Consider the following 16,705-nt stretch of genomic DNA (forward strand, 5'->3'; position numbering starts at 1 on the left):
AAATTATTCCAAAATGGGTACATTTTTAACCAAGTGATTTTTAGTGAGTAGAAAATCAATGTTTGGTAAGCAATACTGTATGAATGAATTCTGATTTGATTTTGGTTCTGTCTATCATGAACAAAAATGATCTTTTCCATTGTTGTTTTCAGTTGTTATGTTATATTTTCTAAAATGTTTTGTTAATATATTCTAAAATAATGTGTTTTCTGATTTGTAAAATGTTTTGCTTTCAGAAATGTAAGTTTCTTTTTATTTTTTATTTTATTTGGTGATGTGTTTTTTTATAATGTTGTGTTCTGTGAATTGTTTTTGTGTTTTCTATTTTGTTTTTAGTGTGTTTTGCACCTCACCATGTTAGCCCTGCCAATTGACTGATCATCACATTCGTTGTTCTCCAAAGACATAAATCCAACAAGTGCTTTATTACAGAGTTTTAATATATACCATCTGTGACAAACATTGCAAACTTTGCACAACCAAACCATGAGATTTAAATGCTTGTCTGGTACAGTAGTAACAGGAAATGAGGTAACGAGGGCCTCTCTGGGAGTGCACAGCATGGAGAGCTATGCACTGACCCGTGGCAACCCAGACAGGTCCACTGAACTTTAAAGGTGAATTGGATCAGGGCCCCTGCCCGGCCGCTCAGCCAAAAACCTCCTGATGAGGGCTTAGCGGCGGCAGTGAAAGCAACCTAATGAGTGAGCAGTAATCAACACTATTACCGGGCCTCGCAAGCGCACCCAAGCTTTTGCCCAGCAGGCTGTAATGTCGTTTACAGCCAAACTACAGGCTGATTCACTGTGAGAGTGACTAATCAGGAGAAAGGAATATAGTGAATGTAATGGCTTTAGTAGAAAGCTTTGCCATTTATAGGCCGAAGGAGAAAAAAAGGCTTTGATTAATAAGCTGAAGTGGATTTTTCGCCTGAGTCTGTAACCATCTGGGGCTCTACCTAAACTGATTACCTCACTGCATTTCACTGGCTGCAGTCCATCCTGCAACATGTCCCTGGCAATCAAAGAGTAGTGCCAATACAAAGGCCAAGTCAAGAGCTAAACCTACAAGTTCACAGTGAAGTAAGACATGTTAAATACTTTTTTTGCAGTTACATATAAAAGATTGAGACTGATTTCAGTAAAAAATAATAACAATAATGTGATGCTTTTATTTCCAGTGATACACAAATTATACATACTGTAGATAAAAACTGTTCACGGGTTTAAGTTTATGAACAAAATCACATTCTCATTCTCAAAATTGACAGCAAACTCAAGTTAGGAAGATAAGAAATAATAATAATCCAAATAACAATAAAGCCAAAAAGTACCACTTCAAAAGCTGCAGGAATCAGGGTTTTCCTGGCCACTAGGTAGCAGAAACAACACTGACATATTTAAGTTGATTATGGAGAACTTGTTAGCAAACAGTTGTTTATTTACACATCCATCAGTTACAGAGCAACATGATTGTTCATTTGGAGTCGTTTTTGTGTCCACCTGATGAATGTAAGTCCAGTCTTCACTCTCCTTTTAGCTCTACTTTTGGTCTCTACAAACTCCTGAGGGAAATATCTGGCTCTTTAGCTGCTAAATGCTTTACTATGTTCACCAGCTAGTTGCTAACTGTGTTGGCTGTTTGGTTCTGGGCAGGTAGTGGGTTTTTTGGAGAAGTTTGCCAGCTACAGCTTGAAACAAGGTGGATGAGAGCGGCGATACTGAACCAATTGTTAACTAAAACAATGAGCTAAAAGAAGCTAAAACGCTGAGCAGCAGGGTTCTCTGTGGGTTCCCAACTCAATTATCAGTTACAGTCATTTGATTCACTGTATAATAATATTTGAGCATGGAGCGTCATTGTGGACCCTCATACTGCATATTGTAATAAAATATTCCTAATTCAAGGTTAACATACTTGCTATTTCTGCAGCTTTCAACAACATATCAGTGTCCATACACAACCACCTCACTCAATGAGATCATGAATTGACAGCTGAACAAGAGTCAGGACATGGGATACAGTAAAAACATTGTTAAAGAAGCTAGTTAGTGAACATTGATTTAAAAATATTTATCACAGAAACAAAATATGGATAGAAACTTTAACAGCTTTGAGTGTAACACATATTGTCACATTCCCCATGCTAAAAAGCCAAAAAACAAGTTGGCCAAACTAGATGTTGTAATATTCTTTGACGAACCTCAAAAGATTCCTAAACACAAACTGCGGCAGCTATAATGTTCTATTATGTGCTACATATTGCTTGCAGGCAGCCAGGTCATGTCGTCTCCAGGCCTCCTGCACCAAACAGAGTTCAAAAGTTTAAACTCGGGCAGGATCTGTTGTTGGGACACTTTAAGCAACTTATGGACTTATGGAGCCGTAATCCTTTGTGTGTAACTGATTTAATGAACAAAGTAAAACAGAGGGTTGATCTTTTAATCCCTCAAATACTACAAGCTACTTGAAATACTAGTGTGCTACATTTCTTTCCCCTTGATGTTAATCAGGACTGTAAATCCACAGACTTTAGGATTCTGATTCATCAATCTTTTAAAGCCGAATAAAACAAAAGCAAACTGTTGGGGGAGGATCTGTAATATATCAAACTGCATATTTTTAGATGGAATCTCTGTTAAGTGGTGTGTGGGTTGGTGTGTGTGTGTGTGTGTGCTGGATTCTTCGGCATACGAAAGAGATTGAGTTTCATAAGGAGATCTGGTCGTTAATTCGCCTGTTTATCTTGATGCCGAGCTCTGGACTAAATTTGAGTGTAATATATGATTTTCTCAGACACGTTTTATCTCTGCCGTCTTCTCCTTCCACCTCCTCCTCTTCTCCTCAGCTTCACCCCCCGATCCTCCCCCTCCACACACCCTGATACACACTTATCCTCTCTTCCTTGCCAAATACCTTTGAGTCAAAAAACACCCAATTTTGCTGGTTATCAGTCTAATGCATCATCACTCCCATTTTCACGTTAGCTGAGTTGAAGCTAATCCATATTAATTCAGGCATTCACCATAGCTATGCATTATTAAAAGTTTTACAGGGGCTTTTGAAGCAGTTTGTCATAGTCTACAAAACAAGACATAACTTTGATTCAAGGCATCACTTTGGATCAGGAGGAAGCGTTGATGCTCTGCAGCTGCTGCAGATGTAATGGACCAAGAAGAGCCGTGCCAGGTCTGGTTTCAAACCGCACTGATGGTTTATGTTGGCCCCCGATCAGGATCCAGAGTTCCCCTCTCAAACTTTTTTTACAGTGCATTATTTTGACTTCTCTCTCGCTCCGCACGAATGGGTATTTGTCACAACATTTTACAGCCTGGAAAACATTTATTTGGCAAAAATGTTATGGTATGACAAGTTTGTTTTTTAGTTAACATGTACTGTAATAGCCTCACACCAGTTAAACCTTTAGTTACTTACAAGCGTATAGTGCCACCTTGTGGTAGAACTCAAGTTTGATTAAACTATTGCAAACACCCACACAATGGTGTTGCAAACATTAGCACATTTTTTTAATACACTCTGTGGCCAAAAGTATAAGGGCACATACTTACTGTACCTTTAGTCTGGGGTCATTAAGTATGGTTTGGGCTAAGCACCTTAGTTCCAAATAAGGGAAATGCTGACATGAAAATGTTGACTGGCCTGCACAGAGCCCTGACCTCAACCCCATTGAACACCTTAAGGATGTATTTTCACTGTCTAGTGATTGGTTACTGTATGAGTGTGTCTGTTCCTGTCTATAAGATGTGATGTGGGTTCCTTTGTGTCTGCACATGCATTAAATGTACAGCACACTGAGTTTACTTGTAATGAAATGTGCTAAATTTCCTTGCCTTTCCCTTGCCTTATAGCCCAACATCAGTGCCCGACTTTTCTAACGCTCTCGTGGCTGAATGAGAGCACATCCCTGCAGCCAGGTTCTAACATATTGTAGAAACCCTTCCTAGAAGAGTGACCACTGTTAGAGCACCAGAAAATTGCCCATTGTTTGAGAATGACACATTCAACCATCACATTTGGGTGTGCTGTTTGGGTGTCCACATACTTTTGGCCATGTAGTGCACATAACAATTCTAGACATTATGTTGGAAATCAATAGTTTAAAAGTACTTACAGCCACAGAAAGATACATGGAAAAACATTATAAACATTATCACATTGTTTGAATACATACTAGTTGTTAAAAACTATGCAAACAAATTAGTTAAAAATCTAAACTAAAAACAAAAAAAACGTGTTATGTTACATTTATCTTACAGTTGCTTCTACATTCACAGAACACCTAAACATATCTCAGCTTCTCAGTTTGATTTCCTACCTCCTAGGCAGTTATTGGTTTTCATTTAATCTCAGTGCACTCTAAAAATTACCGTGAAGAGACTTGAAACTTGCTTTAGATATCTATTACATCACAGTGAACATTTTGTCGTATTATTTTGTTAAATTATATTTGCATGGCAATGCAGCTGAAAGCAGGGACTGGTTTGAAAAGTCCACTTCAAGGATGCTTGGACATGGCACATTTCAAAATGAGCTCTAACTTTTCAAATTAAAACATGAGAAAAATCACATACTTTTCACAACATCCAACTGTGCTTCTCATTTGTCTCCAGGCTTAGACTTTTGACATCTGACTCTCAGATGTCTGAGCATCATTAAATTCAACATTTAATGAGATTTCAAAACGGTTTGTGCTCACCAGTCAAAAAAAGTAAACAACTTGTTCACTATGATGGATTACCTGCAGTGTCAATCATCATAGCATAAGACTGTGGGATAACTATACTGTTGCACGCTTAGGGCTATAGTTTTGTTTCTCGTGCATCTGCATTCAATCCTCTCACACATGCTCACATGCTCACTCATTATTCCCTCTGGTCCTGTCTGAGGCTGTCAATCATGTCATCAGCTGTTCTCATCAGCTGATCTCATCTATCTAATAGCTCAGCATCACACCAACATTGTTAGCCTATCATCCTGCTGCTGCCTCTGTTTAAACATGATTCTCTCTGCCTTTAGGTTATGCTATTTATATTTGTTCTTTCTGTTGCTGTCAGCTGTCATTTCAGTGCAAATCGTCGCAAATGGCAAAGTGCCCCTCCACCTCCCCATTACCGCCCGTCCTGCAGATACATCAGCCGCCACCACCACCACCACCACCAGAGTCTGGATGACTCCATGGGGGGATTTATCTTGCTGCTGCTGAGGGCAGACACCCCTTGGTTACAAATCTCCCCGTAGAGTCTAAGAGCCCTAAAAGACTTTCTGTCAATACATAATTATCACATATCATCTGCTATAATAAACATTCATCTTTACTTCATTCACTCGTCTCTCCTGATTGAACTTATTATTGCGGTTCACAGGAAACAGTTTGATAAGTTGCAGGTCAAAAGTCAGTCATGAAATCTGGGTCAAAATTGGTTGTAAATTTGGTTGAAAAAGAACATTTTTAGGAACCAAGGCCACATTTAACTTACGTATCAGCATTTAAATGAATGTTGACTACTGCACAGTGCACACAATCAAATAGTCATTCAAATGCTGTTGAAACAATGTTAATATGTAAACTAGACTTACACTTTTTAACCAAATTGAGCCCAGTTTTAACCTAAATGTATAGACTTATTTTAGCCTGCATGTCACCCAATGGATGCTCACTGGGTTTCCTCAGTCTAAACAGGTGTTTGGTTTTACAGTACATGTTTCCTCTCAGTACAGTTTTGCAGCTTCAGTCCCACACTGTTGGTCTCTGTGAGCTGGAGTTACCTCCTCTGGTTACTTTTAGGTGCCGACGTCATCATAGTCATCCTCAGATGAAGTGTTTTGGTCGGGGCTCACAGGTGAGTAGATGGGGCCGTCATCTTCATAACCTAATGATCAGACAATAACAAAGATAAGCAAATGTTATGGATCTTACTTTTGTAACATCTGTTTATTGACATTTACCTGAACTCTGCAGGTTTGTTGTTTGTCCGGGGTGAAGTTGATCGTTGCTGTAGAGGAGCTTTGAAGGGTCAAAAGCAGATGACTGGCCAAGCCCTGGTTCTGTAATTTGTGAGAACACAGGGGATACAACTTTATCTATCTTGTGAAAACTTTTTGAGACAGTTTCAGGTTTGCTTTCGTCTTTCATATCCTCCTACCTCTGAATCACGAGTGTGTTTATCTAGACTCAAAGCTGCAAACGCGAAACAGAGCACAAAAAGTATTGATGAATCTTGTTTTTAAAAAGCTAAACCCTCCCCAGTGTGACTATCATTTTCTTTGGAAAGAAAAAAGCTGCAACACCCTCTCACAGTATCTAAAAACAATATGACAGTATTACTACAAGTTTCACCAATTATTACTGATACAATATTACTACTAAGGAAGGAGTTGATGGTGGATTAAAATCTAAATCTTAAAGAAATAGTTTAGGTAATTCCCTTTCTTGCCATAAATCACACGAGAAGACTGATACCACTCTCATATCTGTATGGCAAATATGAAGCTACAGTTAGTAGCCAGTTAGCTCAGCTTAGCATAGAGCTTATAGTAATTATTACTTAATACTAATAGTATGCAGAAAATTACTGTTTAAAACAGCTGCCAATACACACATTATTAGTGGAATTGTGAAATGTATAGCAAATAAGTAAAAAGTAAAATGTCATTAGGTGCATTTTTACGGTAACTTTACAACAAGGTACTGGTTAAAGGGAAGCAGGTGAATGAATATGACTGACTAGGAGTGACCATGGCATAGCCGTTGTTTGTGTTTTCGTAGCATTCCCCAGAGGAGGTACTGGAGGTATCAAACGAGTCCATTGAGATCTTTGACACTCTGGCATATTGAGCCTCTTCAGGGCCGCCATTATAGCTTATGAAGGCTCCCGTCACTTCATTTGTGGCTTCAGGGGCTGGAAAATGAAAATTACAATATAATATTTAGGACAAAGAATAGTTTAAAAAATAAAAAATAAATGAATTATATCTTGTAAAAGGGATGATGTAACTCTATGGTTCAAATATCCGGGAGTTTAAAACAGAAAAAAACTTTCAAATGTTTGTTGCAAGCAAATGTTATGTATTGTTATGCAAACCAGGAATTGACTGTGCATGCATTACTGTGTTTTTGTTTTTTTTAAACAACAGGTCCATTTACAGATTGTACAAAATAAGTTGTCATTCGACTTTTTAAATGAAATAAAATGAACATTAACTTACAGCGTAATAGAGACCAAAGATACAAAATAGGTATAATACTAGGTATTGTGGTAACTTACACTGCACTGTAACTTTTATTCTTGTATTTCATATCTGTCTCATTCTATTTTAACTGTTTTTATATTTCTAATTGTTTTTGACTGCTCTTTCATGTTTTATGTAAAGCACTTTGAATTGCCTTGTTGCTGAAATGTGCTATACAAATAAAGCTGCCTTGCCTTGCCTCTACTATAATTAAATCACAACAAAATCTGTCTTTTGTTTTTGTGTGTGTGTAATGTGCAGCTTGTTGTTTATGACATAATAGAACCAAAACAAATCAAATCAATGCAACTCAAAATATTTCCTTGTTGAATAAACCTTAAATGTAACTTAAAATAAATGATATTTTGTGAAGATATTTATTTATCCAAACACTCCTACAGTGATAAATGTGTTCAGAAAGTCCCATTAAAACTCTGTCGATGTTTGTTTAATATCGTGTGTATTTGACGTCTGCAAAGTGTAACGTCTTTGTGACTCACCTTCCTCAAAGAGGCTGTCAAGACCCGAGGGCCTCATCAAAGGGTTCACGTCTGTTCTGTATCGCTGAGAATCTGAGAATTTGTTTTAATCACAAACCATCCTGCAAACATTCACTGCAAACAGTCTGCAGTGCACAGACCGCACACACAAGCATGGCAGAGCAGCTTAAACCGCAAAATGCAGCAACACAGCGAGAGAACATCTCAAGAGGCAAAGACTGAGAAACACAGAAATAAATACAAATGGAAATGAAAATAAAAGAACATAGCTCACTCCGAAAGGTTGTTAAAGTGACAGACGGGTCATTGCTTGGCTCATACTGCTCATAGTCTGTATCTACTGACGTGCTGTCAACACTACTAAGCTGGGTCCAAAGATACCTGGGATTGGAGGGGACTTTTTGAGACAAACACAAAAAATTAAACAACTTGATGAGATGACCATATGCCTTGTACATGCAACTTTCTCACTACTGTGCACGTAGAGTATATAAATAGATATATATTTGTAAGGTATAAAGAAAGAAAAGACTAAGTTGTGTCGTATCCAAGGTATTCAATTCTGCTCACACATTTTTATTTATTTATGATATTCTTAGACATCTTCAGCCACTGACCTTCTGTCTGCACTGGGTTGGGAGTGTTGGGCGTGATCTTGATGAGGTCGACAGCGTCTTGGTAGCTATTATGATGATAATCAGAGGGAGGTCGTGGCCCAGTGCGTGTCTGCTGGAGCAAGAACGCTGTGGACACAATTATCAAGATATAGATAATTATTGTCTTTAACTGTCTGGAGTGTCTACTGTTTAAAGGTTTTTTTCATAAAAATAGAGTAAGATGTAGCTATATACTACGGAAATGGGATTAAATATACACTGTGCTTTGAAAAGCTGGAATATGGTGAAATGGAGATTGTGTTGATACGTAGTTTGTTGTTGAGATTATAGATCCTCTCACACAAGACACATAAACATACTGCGCTTTGAATAATAATTTGTCTGATGTGTTTTTTCCATAGAAAAGTCTAATTACCTTGTTAAGAATTCTTAAAATGCTTCTTTCTCATTTAAAAACCCAGACACTATGAATATGCAAAAAAAATAATTTTTAAATATTAAGAAATTCTGACTTGGACATTTTTTTAAAGAAAAAAACTCTTCTACCAACCTGGTGAAGGAAATTAAAGCAAAAAACATTTGTAGAGATATATTGACGAAATGTTGCACAACTTGTTTTTCATTTACTTTAATCTCACAAGTAGCACACAGCATCTGGAGCTGAAGTCACATAATAATCAAAACCAGAATATGATGATTCAGTTCACATCTCCTGATGGCAAAAGCACACCTTAGTCTTCTAGGGCTGCTTATAAATGTAGAGCTACTAAAATCACAAACTGTTTTGGGATTTCTGTCCAGATAAAGTAGTGAGACTGTAGTGCAGACCGAATGCAAAACCAACCGTGTCTTTTTCTGTAATGGCAGCAGACCACTGAGTATGTAATGAGAACCACAATGAGAAGAAGAGCCAGAGCGATGGTGCTGAGAAGCTCTGGAGATGGTAAGCGGAAGCCTTCAGCACGACTGACTGAGGTTGTACCTTTTGGGATTGACAAAAAGAAAAAAATACATATCACTGTCATAATTTCTGCTAGTTCAAGACTCTGTGTTCGTTTGAAGGCCTTTCTGTGTATTTTAAATACTGCAACTCTTAAATAGGTGAAAGCATTTTTTTTAAATAATATTTATAAACATAATGTGATAAATGGCTTTTTTGAAGTAAGTGTTTAAGTATTTACCAGTTGTCCAACTGGTCATTACAGTTGCATTATCTGTGGTGGCTGTTTGTGCTGCTCCCTCTCTTATACTGTTTCTCAGCCAAGTCATTGCCAAGTCCCCTACCCACAGTATATTGTTGTTGTTGGACAAAACGTATTTCATGAACAAACACTTAGTCACTTGCCGTTACAGATGACGCCAGATGCTTTTGAGGAGCTGCACAGATGTGGTTTGTTGATTAACTCATTGCACTGCCACAGATTCAGCACGTTTGGATTGCATAAATAGAACCACAGTGTCCCGTTGTTGTGGGTGAGATAAGGAAGAAACTGGGAGTATTTCAGCGGCTCAGCACCACACTGCAGCATGGAGCACACCATGGAGGCCATGTCTTTATTCCAGCAGTTATCACACACCGTACCCCAGCTGCCATTACGGTGGACCTCGACTTTACCAGAGCAGCGGTCCAGACCTCCAGTCAGTCTGACTGCTCTCATCTCTGCACAAAGAAAATAGAAAACTGTGAAACTTTTAAATGAAAATAAATATGACATTATCTGCTGTATTAATGTTGAGTAAATTATTCCCCTAGTTTTTTATGATATCGCCATAGAGGAAACATTGAAATTACATCCTTGATATTAATGTTTTGGGGATTTACATTTTACAATTCTAACCTACACAGGCCAATGGGCAAATTATTAAATTTGACTAGATGTTAAATAGCATTTATTTTTCCACATTTGTTTATACAGAGGTTGGTGTGCATTGGCAGGACTTGGACTCATGCCCTTAGCTAGTTAGCCACACTAGATGGCTGTGGGATGGAAATGGGGTGGAAATGTCGGTCTGTCTGGGTCTGGGTCTTTGTTCCAGATTGAAATATCTCAACAACAATTGGATGGATTGCCATAAAACTCACACAGTCATGTTCACCACAGGATGAATCCCACTGACTTTGTTCATCACTTAACTTTTCCTCTAGGACCACCATAAGGTTAACAATTGCGGTTTTCAGTTCACGTCCCCCATCGGAATAATTATTCACTTTGGTGATCCCTTAAATTAGTATCTAGTGCCCCCATCAGGTCAAGATTATACATTTCTATTAATATAACGTTAAATATAATATGCCCAAAATAGCCTACCTGCAAAACTAATATCAGCCCAGCCGTTATTTTGTGTTAAGTGCTAATTAGAAAATATTAGCATATGCTAACTACACTAAGACGGTGGACATGGAACACATTACACCTGCTTAACATTAGCATACTAAAAATGTCACTGTGAGCATGCTAGCATGCTAATGTCAGCATTTCTGCTAACATTGCTGCTTGCATGCGCTTGCATGGCTGTAGACCCTTGTTTTTGTCGAGCTTTGAACTTGTTTTAAACAAAACAAAATAAAGTTTTCTTTTCTTTTTTTTCCAAGTTTTCCTGGGCCGGTTACTATCTCTTTCACGCTCAACTTTCTCATTATCTTCTGTCTGTTTCCGAACAGCTATTTTTCTACGACGCTGAAGTTGGCTTCCGATTCGCAGCTTCCGATTCGGCAGTTATATTATAATTATTTAATTATTATTATTATTATTATTATTATTATTATTATTATTATTATTATTATTATTATTATTATTTATTATTATATTATATATTATTAGGGGAAATTTAAGGGAAACATTTTTTCTGTGTGTATGAATTTGTGCCGTGACCTGAGCATACGACCCCAGCATCCTCTTTGTGTCCGCAGTCGGGCTCGTCCTGTGCGGTCTGACAGGCCCACAGGTTCTCCTCTCCGCCGGTACAGTTCAGCTCGTCCAGGTGGATGGGTCCTCTGCCCGGGGGGAAGAAGCCGCCCTGTCCCATCACACTGAGGGCGTAACCGCAGCCGAGCTGGGCGCACACCACGTCGGCATCCCGCAGGTCCCACCGGTCGTCACACACGGTGCCCCATCTCCCTTTTCTCCACAGCTCTACCCGTCCGACACAGCGGTCTGACCCTCCTGCCAGCCGCACAGCCTGGTGGCCTGCAGGACATCATGATATGCGGTCAATTTTTGGCACTGTTTAAGATAAAGGGCAGAGATAGCCTGGAAAATAGTTTTATGGCAGTTTATTTGATAATATTTGCGGTAATTGACTGTTGAAGAGATACATTAATTTGCTAATTAGTAAATGCATCAATCTTTTATCAGCTCAAACTAAAATAGAATTGATAATCAGTGTAGGAATAGATAATAATCAAAGATAAATTATTGTGCACCATTTGCATTATAATAGCAAATCTGACTGGCCTGATAACCTAGAAAGGCTGGACTATATTTTATATATATATACAATATGTATTCAAAGTTGTGTTGTTATGTAGGAACATCCAGTCTTATCTCTATAAGTACATGTATCTCTCTTGCAGTGGTAAAAGAAGTACTTTTTAAAGAGCAAAAAAAGAAAAAGTAGCAATACTACAATGTAAAAAGTATATGTAATCAGGGGTGTCTTAAGCATCACTAATGTTGCAGCTGGTAAAGGTGGGGGTAATTTTGTATTTTTTATTGTACTGTTGGGTAGTTTAATACATATTAATACCTCATAATGTATTAGTTGATTTAGATGTATTAATAATCTGAATCTGTAATTTATGTTTTTTTAATAAATGTAGTGGAGTTAAAACGTACAAAATGTAAAGTTTTTTTCAGGTTTTTGCAGATTAGAGATTTTGTTAAAAAAAAATATACCAAACTTTGAAGTTCTAAATAAACATGATACTCTTGAGGCAGTTAATAAATTTGACCCAGGCTCCCAAGGCGCAATCTCTGCTTTCTTTCGAATGCTTCATGGTGGACAGATACAGAGGTGTATAAACGGGCATGGGCAGATGAGTTGAATATGGAATTAAATTATGAAATTTGGAGAAAGTTTGTGGATTAGAAAACTTTTAAAAATATATACTGTATATATAGCTGAATTTACAAGTAATTAACAATACTTTGATAAGGGAAATAAAAACACGATTTCTTTGAATCCCAATCCTATCATCAGTAGAAGACATATTGGAGACAACCTTACCACAAACAGCTTCAGCAATCACAGTGCAGTTACCTCCCGCACTCTGTGAACAGTTCTGCAAACGGCCATCTTGGTACACACAGTCATGAAAGCAGGTGGTAGGCCTATTGGGAGGTGAGCTGGTTTTATTCACATGATAGACGCTGCCACAGTCGAGATCCTGACACATCTGTTCAACCAACATATCTGTAGATTCTGCTGGTAAAGCCACCACATCTCCGCTCTTGTTTCCAGGCATCCTGAGCGTGAAGCTGCATTTACCAGAGAGTTTGTGGACGTATGGGTCACCTGAGGACACACAGAAACAGAAAATGATTTATGTGGTGATTATTCCCAGACCTGCAATTCCAGTGAAACTTAAAAGCAATAGTATCAATTCCTGTTCACTGATTCTTGTCACGATCTCAATACTTTCTGACTTCTCTCCCCCGTCTGTGTTTTACTGAAGTAAATCTTTAAAATGTGCCACAGATATATAGTTTAACTTTTTTTTAAGCTCAGTTATTTCCCAAAACAGCTGGGCACTATAGCTTTTAGCAAACGTTACTCAAACAGAAGGAAATAGTGCATTTGGACTATTTTCTATTACAGATTGATACACATTTGGTAATCTAGTAAGTATTTACAGCACCAGGACTTTGCATGATTGAGACTAAATAAACTAGTGGTCGTGTTTCACACATCACACATCTATACAGGCCAGCCAACAAACCACACCAAACACATCTAACCACATTTGATCTAGTGTTACTCGCTTCAAGAGTAACCACTTGACCAAGAGTCCGATTTTTGTGTTTAAGCACATGGATCAGAGCAGTGGTGAAAGGAGACCACCTCATCAATACATTATCTGCCATGTTTAATCCTCCATAAGCTTTTATATTCTGCCAGAAGATAAAATATTTGCCTCTGACTGCTTTTAAAAACAAATTTGTCTTTTCCTGTATATGACTGAGATGTTTCTGGGACAAAACTGCCTTACTGAGGGTGCAGTTGAGCAAAAAGCCACCCAGAACCAAATGGCAAAGGTTGCACCAGAGTCTGCGTGGGAGAATGCTTTGCTATATCACCGTTTGATTTGCACCTGCAAAATTCACAGAGATGTGTTTACAAGCAGGTCACCCCACATCCTGTGACAATAAAAGCAAGGATATTTATACGTTCCCTGCATAGAATGTGTATTCTGGTTCTGGACAGAAAGTAGTGTAGCATATCTGGTATTACTGTGTGTTTGTGTAAAAGAGAGAGAGAAAGATTATCTTCCTGAATAATACATATATTTGCACTGCAGAAAATGTAACTTACTGTTGAGTTCCTCTTGTATTCTCCCTCTTGTATTATTTCCTTCTGCTCTCCTCTGGACATCAGTTGGGTCTGTTTCAGTGGATGAGTTTTGCCAAGCTGAAATGAAGATGGGGGAAAAAACTCCATTACTCTCACTATCAGGAACAGTGCAGCCTCAAGTGGATACAACTTACTCATCAACACACCACTTCAAACTCATACCACAGGACTTTTGAAGAGTAACCAAATGTGACCTTTTCGTCAGCACTTGGATGGAGTGCAGTGTGGGTGTGTAGATCAGAGATCACGATTAACTTATTTAGTCATCCACATTCTACACTTCACATCGTATTTATCGTAATGTTTCATACTCCTATGTGACTGAATCAGCCGAAACAAAAGATTAAAATGATTCAAATATTTATTTGTCATACATTGTAGCACGCTACTAATGTTGTGCTAAAAGATTAGTGTTGAAAATGAGGATTAGAAAAATGAATTAAAAAAAATTTAAGATTAATAATTTAATATAAAACATTGAAATGTACACAAATGTGCATTATCTGCTTTTCATCCAGAATTATATTTCTCTATTTTCATCTACATGACTACTTTTAACCTCCACACCATCTAATTACATTTGAATTTTCTTCAAGATATCTTTCTTTGAGGAAAATGGTTTTCCAAATGAAAATGATGCACTCGTAAACCTCAGACCTACAAAACAGAAACAAGAGAAAATATAACTGGACCTAAGGCCACTTTAAAAAAATAAAAAGCTTCTGTGTTTCTTTTGAAATACGTTGAATAAGGTTTAGCCAACCTCAGGATCCATTTGTCAAGATTTACCACTTTAGTATGTAGTTTGTTGTCCATGTTAAATTTGTTGTGATACTTACTCCTCTTTTGATTAATTGCACATAGGAATAGTAAAATATAAGACAATACTAGATTCTACCATTTCCCTTCACTGACAACAACGATTTAACATCAACTTCCAGTTCTTCAAAATTTCATAACGTAGTTTATGTGCTGCACTTTACAGCATTAAATATAGTTACAACCAGTGTCAATAAAGCCATAATAAAGTCCATAAGTTACAGCAGAATCAATATTTTGTAAACATATTTTAGATATTAAGTTTATACATAAAAAATATACATTACCATGACAAAGACAGCTCAGTTGGACAATTAAAATGCATTTCACCAGCTTCATGTTGTAAAAAACAGCCTCTATTGTCTCTAATCAAACTGTGTAACTGTGTAGGCTAATTTAGAACATTTACTGTCTGTATGCACTAAGTGCGGCTTCCTCTCTTGTTCTATCTCTATGACAGAACTTCCCATTTACCACAGCGCATCATGACAGGAAGTGAAACCTGTGCTTTTGTTTTTGTTCAGTTTATACTGATACATGTACATGTATGATGGTGAAACTCATCAGAGTAATTTTGTATTAATAATTACCTTGTTTTGTCTTTGATATGGACATTACATTAGACTTGTAGTTATCATGGACAAAATAGCAATGTATTAAATTAACAACATGTAGACCTAACTGAAGGTCTAAAAGGGTTAATAAATTCAAGTCATATAGTATCATAATGTATGCTGCCAAGCATTACAATGCCATTAAATCCCAATGATTTTAAGCATATTTATATATATATATATCTTTTTTTTTTCTTCTTTTATATATTCAATTTACTATGTTTGACATGTTTGTATGTTTATTTTTTGTATGTTTGGTGAGCCAAAGAAAAATTTCCACCCCGGTGGACAATAAAGATTTATTCTATTCTATTCTATTCTATTGCTGCTGCTACATTGAGATTAAAGTACGGCATTTATAGTTATAATTATGTTAAAATTACCAAATTATTTATAGTGCACACATGGTTTGTAAGGTATGAAGAATGTTACACAAAATCAATTGAATATAATGCTAAATGTTTAAGATATGTTTAATAATAATAAAATAAATGTTGTGATGTCATTTTAAGAGTCATACAATCATAAGATATAAGTAAAATAAATAGTTTGACTTAAGCTACAAAAGGGTCTCACATATACTGTCAAGCACGACTTAAAACTTAATTTTACCAGAGGAGGGCGACATTAGGCTACTTCTGCGTTGGTGCATGTTTCAGCCCAAATGTTCAGTATTGTCTTAGTAAAACCTGATATTGACTAGGCTGTAACGGATTTGTTAGGGCCCAAGCACCGACCGCGTCGTTCCCCGAAAGCCCTATTGAAATCGATAGGATTATTATGGACCTTTTTCACAGCAGACATTTTGACTTGTCAAGCACAGCTGAAATTGTTAACCTTAACGATGGCTCAATACCATCAAGTGTCCCAGTAAGCCATTACAGTGAGTCAGCATGTACAATACCAGGACCTCTCCTAAGTGGAATGCAGCCGTCATTAATGGTTTTGAATACACCTGTGTAACGCTTATCACTTCAATTTTCTAAGCACAAACGGACATTTGGAAAAACAGAAAAATGGGTTCAAATATCCAATTTTTCATGTTTTATCCACCTTGACAAATTAAAAAAATTGGATCTTTAAACTGTTTTTCCAATTTTCTGTTTTTAGTCCGAGGATCAGAAATTTAGAAAATTACAAAATTACATCTGGGCTCCAATTATTCATAATACTGCCATGATATTCTCTCCCTCGTTCCGCCTAGGTACGACCCCCAAAGTCTTTTTCATTTTGGTCCATATACAGTTACTGACCTGCATATTCCACAAAGTAGAGAATATCATGGCAGTATTATGAATAATTGGAGCTCAGACTCAATTTTGTAATTTTCTAA

The 16,705-nt window shown here is 37.3% G+C and overlaps 1 protein-coding gene across 1 annotated transcript; it reads right to left on the reverse strand.

The window, feature by feature from the left end:
- Positions 1-5,067: 5,067 nt before the first annotated feature.
- LOC120571904 (T-cell differentiation antigen CD6-like) lies at positions 5,068-15,191 on the reverse strand. Its single transcript, XM_039821038.1, has 13 exons — positions 15,046-15,191; positions 13,901-13,996; positions 12,596-12,883; positions 11,242-11,556; positions 9,710-10,028; positions 9,550-9,617; positions 9,213-9,350; positions 8,369-8,494; positions 8,026-8,148; positions 7,752-7,823; positions 6,747-6,920; positions 5,968-6,066; positions 5,068-5,891 (listed from the first exon to the last, which is right to left on the reverse strand). Exons 1-13 carry the CDS (start codon positions 15,095-15,097, stop codon positions 5,803-5,805), a joined length of 1,959 nt encoding a protein of 652 aa, XP_039676972.1. The 5' UTR covers positions 15,098-15,191; the 3' UTR covers positions 5,068-5,802.
- Between the last annotated feature and the right edge of the window lie 1,514 nt (positions 15,192-16,705).

Source organism: Perca fluviatilis, chromosome 13 (assembly GCF_010015445.1).
Source record: "Perca fluviatilis chromosome 13, GENO_Pfluv_1.0, whole genome shotgun sequence".
Lineage (NCBI taxonomy): Eukaryota > Metazoa > Chordata > Actinopteri > Perciformes > Percidae > Perca > Perca fluviatilis.